Source organism: Engraulis encrasicolus, chromosome 24 (genome assembly GCF_034702125.1).
Source record: "Engraulis encrasicolus isolate BLACKSEA-1 chromosome 24, IST_EnEncr_1.0, whole genome shotgun sequence".
In the NCBI taxonomy this organism is placed as follows: domain Eukaryota; kingdom Metazoa; phylum Chordata; class Actinopteri; order Clupeiformes; family Engraulidae; genus Engraulis; species Engraulis encrasicolus.
Genome location: NC_085880.1, coordinates 18906028 through 18911027, shown reverse-complemented (window position 1 = coordinate 18911027; position 5000 = coordinate 18906028). Strand labels below are relative to the sequence as shown.

The 5000-nt window shown below is 53.1% G+C and overlaps 1 protein-coding gene across 1 annotated transcript in view; it reads left to right on the top strand.

The window, feature by feature from the left end:
• The window catches only part of LOC134441713 (sorbin and SH3 domain-containing protein 1), a 127190-nt gene that overhangs the window by 97971 nt on the left and 24219 nt on the right, over positions 1-5000 (top strand). The window contains exon 17 of the mRNA XM_063192103.1: positions 3115-5000. This exon is cut by the window's right edge and continues 441 nt beyond it. Coding sequence (XP_063048173.1) covers positions 3115-5000 — 1886 coding nt within the window. The remainder of the gene's footprint in view (positions 1-3114) is intronic.

The window sequence follows — 5000 nt, the reverse complement described above, 5'->3', positions numbered from 1 at the left end:
AGAGGTAGGAAGAATTGGGTAGGATAGAGGAGAGAGGGAAACTGTGAGCTGAAGTTATTGAATTGTTTGTAGGAGGTAGGATGTTGCTTGCCGAAGCTTGTTTCTGGATGAATGTGTGTGTGTGTGTGTGTGTGTGTGTGTGTGTGTGTGTGTGTGTGTGTGTGTGTGTGTGTGTGTGTGTGTGTGTGTGTGTGTGTGTGTGTGTGTGTGTGTGTGTGTGTGTGTGTGTGTGTGTGTGTCTGCATGTGCGTGTGCGTGTGTGTGTGTGTGTGTGTGTGGGGGGGGTGTTAAGGGGTGGTAGGGTAGGGTTGGTTTGGATGTTAGGATCAGGGGTGGAAGGAAAGCTATGAGCTCAAGTTGTTAAGTTGTTTGTAGGGGCTGGGATGTTGTTTTGTCAGGTGAGGGTGAGGCGTGTGTGGTTGTGGAGAGCGTAGGCTAGCTGTCGAGGGTGAAGGCTAACTTGAGCTACAGGATGGAGGACCCCAGACCCCGTGGCTGGAGTCACTTAAAAAAGTGACCATTCAGCTCAGAGTCTGACAGTGACTAACACGAGGACGAGACAGAGTGTGACTCCGGAAGCCCTGATGCTCCGGTCTGCTCTGCTCTGCTCTGCTCTGCTCGTCCAGTTGGATGACGCTGGACATTATTCTTCTGGCCCATTCCGAGTGGGCCGGCCTGGCTAATTATAGCTGAGCCCTCTGCCCTGGTCATTAGCCGTTAGCCGTTATCTGTTATCTGTTATGCATCTACTGTGTATGGCTCCTGCTCTGAGACTGCTGCTCATCCTGTGACGCGGCTGTTTCATCTGCTGTGGTAGAGTAGAGAGAGAGTAGAGATATTGTATTCATCAGGAAATTAAGCAGCAAGTGTAGCAACATTCACATTGCACAAATCCAACATACCACCGATCTGCACACATAGTGGTTTCAGCATAGAGATGTCAATTGTGGGTTCAGAAATGTAAAAAAGAAAAAAAACTTAAGTGAAATTTCTTCGAACCAACTCGGCACTTAAGAAAGGTCAGCTTCTCAATGATGCCACTTCTGTGATAAAAAAAGTGGGATTAGTATCTGAAAAAACAAAACAAAACAAAAAACGTTTAAGCAAATTGACATCTCTGGTTCTTAGATAGCACTCAGTAAAACAGATGAACCTGGCTGGATAAATGGTTACAGGGTCAGACAGAAGTCAACAGTTATGACATTCCAGAGTAGTTTAATATTGCATATGTGGCGCTTTTCGTTAGATTGAATTCCACGCTGACTTGAATTGGCCTTAATATTCCGAATCCCTCCATGAACAAAGTTGTATTTCATAGTGGGTATGTTAAGTAAATGTTGCTGTGCCAGGATACTAGCTGATGAGGAATGCAGAGCAAATAGTTTCAATCTGTCATCGTGAAGTCCGTATCTTTTTTACAGACCTGTTAAGAAACATACTGTAGGGCGAGAAGGAGAAACAGCAAATGCCTAAGCCAGCTGTCTTACATTTCATAGTCATCTGGACTGTCAGAGTAGAGAGAGAGAGAGAGAGAGAGAGAGAGAGAGAGAGAGAGAGAGAGAGAAGAGGCAAGAAAGCGGGGGAGGGGAACAAAGGAGAGAAGTACCTTTGTCTTACATATTCCCACAAGTTCCGAGAAAGTCGTTGAATAGTCATGGAAAATGAAGAACAAAGTGAAAATAAATAAATACATAAAGACGGCATGTTGCATCCCTATACACAAACAGTGACTGTCCGCTTTCCATCAGTGTGGATGGCCAAAGTGATTGTGACTATAGCGCATTGTTATACAGAACTCCCTGCTGGTCTGGAATGGGTTTGTCCTGTTAGCTAGAAACAATGACCGGCCTCTTCTGTCACTACAAGGGATATTGTTGTCGTTTGTTTATAACCGGCTGACGGGTCAGTAAATGTTTTTTTCTGCCCACTGAGCCTTCCCTGACAGTGTCCCGTCCTCTGGTCACAGGGCTTGACTGGTAATCTGGCATACAGGGCATTTTCCCAGTGGGCTGACAGTTCTTGGGGGGCGGTGCTGTTGTTTTTTTGGTTTGTTTGTGTCAAATTTTCCCTTGTAGACTGGCCCACAATTAAGATGGGGCAGCCCATCTTAGTGCATCCTTACTACAGTGGACTGACCCATCATAATTGTAGCATGGGGGTGGGAGTGAGGGGCTGGTCTATGCCAAAATGCTCGGGTCGGTTTCTGGTACCAGTCCAGCCCTCTCTGGTCACTTTCATGCCTCCTCCCAGACAGTCCAGTTATAGGACAGGGCTGTGTTTCCGATCCCAGTCTCAACTTTCACCACCGTGACCCGAACAGGAAAGCCCCAGCCCCAACAAAATGCTGGCCCTTGTACTTGTTTAGAGTCAGATGGCCAGGAAAGCAGAGAAATGGGTGTGAGGGGTCAGATTAAACTGAACCCAACAAATTGGGCTATTTTTGGTTGAGGCGACATTGGCATCAATTTTTATACCGTGTGTTCATCTCACAGCATTTTCTGTTTTCATACCAGAATGAAAGAAAATCTGGCACTTGAGCTTGTTTACAGTCTATTGAGCGGAAAATAAATAAATGGGTGTGAGGGGTCAGGACAAAATGAACCAATAAACTGGGCTATTTTTGGTTGAGGAAACATTGGCATCAATGTATACACGTCATGACATTTTCTGTTTTCATACCAGTCTCTGTTGTTGGTTTTTGTTGTGTTTTCCATGGTGGTTGTCCTGTAGTATAAGTGAATTATTAGCGGTGATTTCTACCCATTTAAATTGTGTGATGTGCATGTTTCTCTAAAAATCAGTATACGGTACGTACTGTATATCAGGATTTAACTTGACTTTCAAACTAATGCTTGGAGACCTGTTACTATTCAACAACAAGCTATTTACCCTCTCCCTCCTCTCCTCCAGTCTCAGACGTGTGGCCGACTGTGTTGAAGAGTTGTGCGTGTGACCCTCTTCCTTGTGATTGACAGGATGACATGAGAATGTGTGTTGCCCTTAATGCCCTGGCATTCTGTTGTTGATATTTAGCAAGTGCCAATGTGTTGCTGTCGCAATCTAATACCCTGTTTATTCTGTTGTCCTGCATGCTTGCCTGCTGGATTATAAAAGGTGGGAATGGCAATATAATTTCACCCTGCACCTCTGTAAATAGTCGATCGGCCCTTGCCACTTGTGCGCCAGGCCACCAGCACTCTAAGGGCAAGAAGCCCCTCTCGGCTGCCAAAGTCTGCATCCCACAAATACTGCCCTCCAAGTTCAAACCCAAACTTCTGCCCCCTACTGGCAGCCAGTGCCAGGACAGGACTCACACGCGCACACGCACACGTACACGCACCCGCACTCGCAGGTCCCGAAAGACACCTGTGCCCCACCAGGACCAGACGACACAGCACAGGCTTGCCAACGGGGGTGTAGACACTGAGGAAGAGGAGGAGGAGGAGAGGGAGGAGGAGGACGACGACGAGGAGGAGGAGGAGGAAGAGGAGGCGTATGCCAGGAGGAATGGCGGAGGTGGCGAGGAGGTGAAGCTAAACGGACTGCCCGAGAGCGGAGAGGATTACCGGGACGAGGCCGTGCAGGCCGCCACCCGCAGGAGCGTGCAGGAGTTCTCCTCGCTCTACCGCAACATGCACCAGATCTCGCGGCCCTCCTCGCTGGGCAGCAGCCCCCAGGGCAGCGTCCGCAGCCTGGCCTCGCTCTTCGAGAAGTCGGGCGACTCGGCCGATGACGACGGAGGCCGCGGGGCAATCTCCACGCTGACACGCGGCGGCGCCGTGTCCTACCGCGTGACGGAGTTCGAGCAGATCATCCAGCGCTCGGCTCCGACCTCCGTGCCCATGCGCTCGGCCTCGCTCCCCACGCTCCACAGCAGCGGAGCCTCCCACCAACAGAGCCCCTCCCACGCCCCCCACGTGCCCCTCGCGTGCTACCTCCCCTCCGCCATCTCCGCAGAGTCCCTGGTGGTCAACTGCGACTCCCAGACCGACTCCTCCTTCTCGCACAACCCCCCGCCGGAGCAGGTCGAGGCCATGAGGCGGGTGAGGGAGGTCATGGACATTGACGACGACACCTCTTGGCTGTCGGAAACGGACGGGGTGCACGGCCTGTCCTGTTTCGAGCGACGCACCGTCGCCTTAGACGTGGCTGGCGGTGTTGGTGGCGGTGGCGGTGGCGGTGGCGGTGGTGGCGGTGGAAAAGGCCATCATTCAGATTCTGATGACACAGATGCGGACGCGGACAGCGCGTCCATGGAGGAGGCTCCTCCTCCCCCCGCTCCCGCCGTCGAGACCCTGCCAGTGCCCTCGCGCAAGGCGGTGGTGGTACCGCGATCACTCTCCCTGCCGAGCCCCAGCCCCAGCCCCAGCCCCAGCCCCCAGCCAAACCACAACCACAACCTCAATCTCAACCAAGACCACCACCATCACCAACACTTCCACAACAACAGTCCCAACCACCACCACAACAACCACCACCACCAACACCACCATCACGACCACAGCCCAAACCACCGCAGCCCCAGCCCCCAGCCCCTCAGCCTGTCCCCGATGCACCACCTTAAGGCCAACAAGTGCAAAGGCTCCTGCCCGGCCTCCTACACGCGTTTTACCACCATCCTGCGGCACGAGAGGCAGCAGGCCAGCAGCGGTGGCAGCGGTGGCGGCGGTGGCGGCACTACCCACACCAACTCCTCACCCCAGCAGCAGCAGCAGCAGCCGCCCCCCTCCTCCACCTCCACCTCCGCCGCCCCCTCCAGCAAGCTGCCCTCCCCCCTGGACCACAGGCCGCAGCCGGCCACCAACCTCTTCCTCATGGGGCCCGCGCCCTTCCGCGTACGCAGTCGCCTGCAGCAGCAGCAGCAGCAGCTGAAGGGCAGGAGGAGCGGAGCGCTGTCGGCCACCAAGCCAGCAGCCGCAGCAGGAGCAGGGGAGACGCATCCTCCCTGTCCCCATCCCCGACCCCTCATCCCCCAGCGCCTCTCCTCCCTGGCGGTGGAA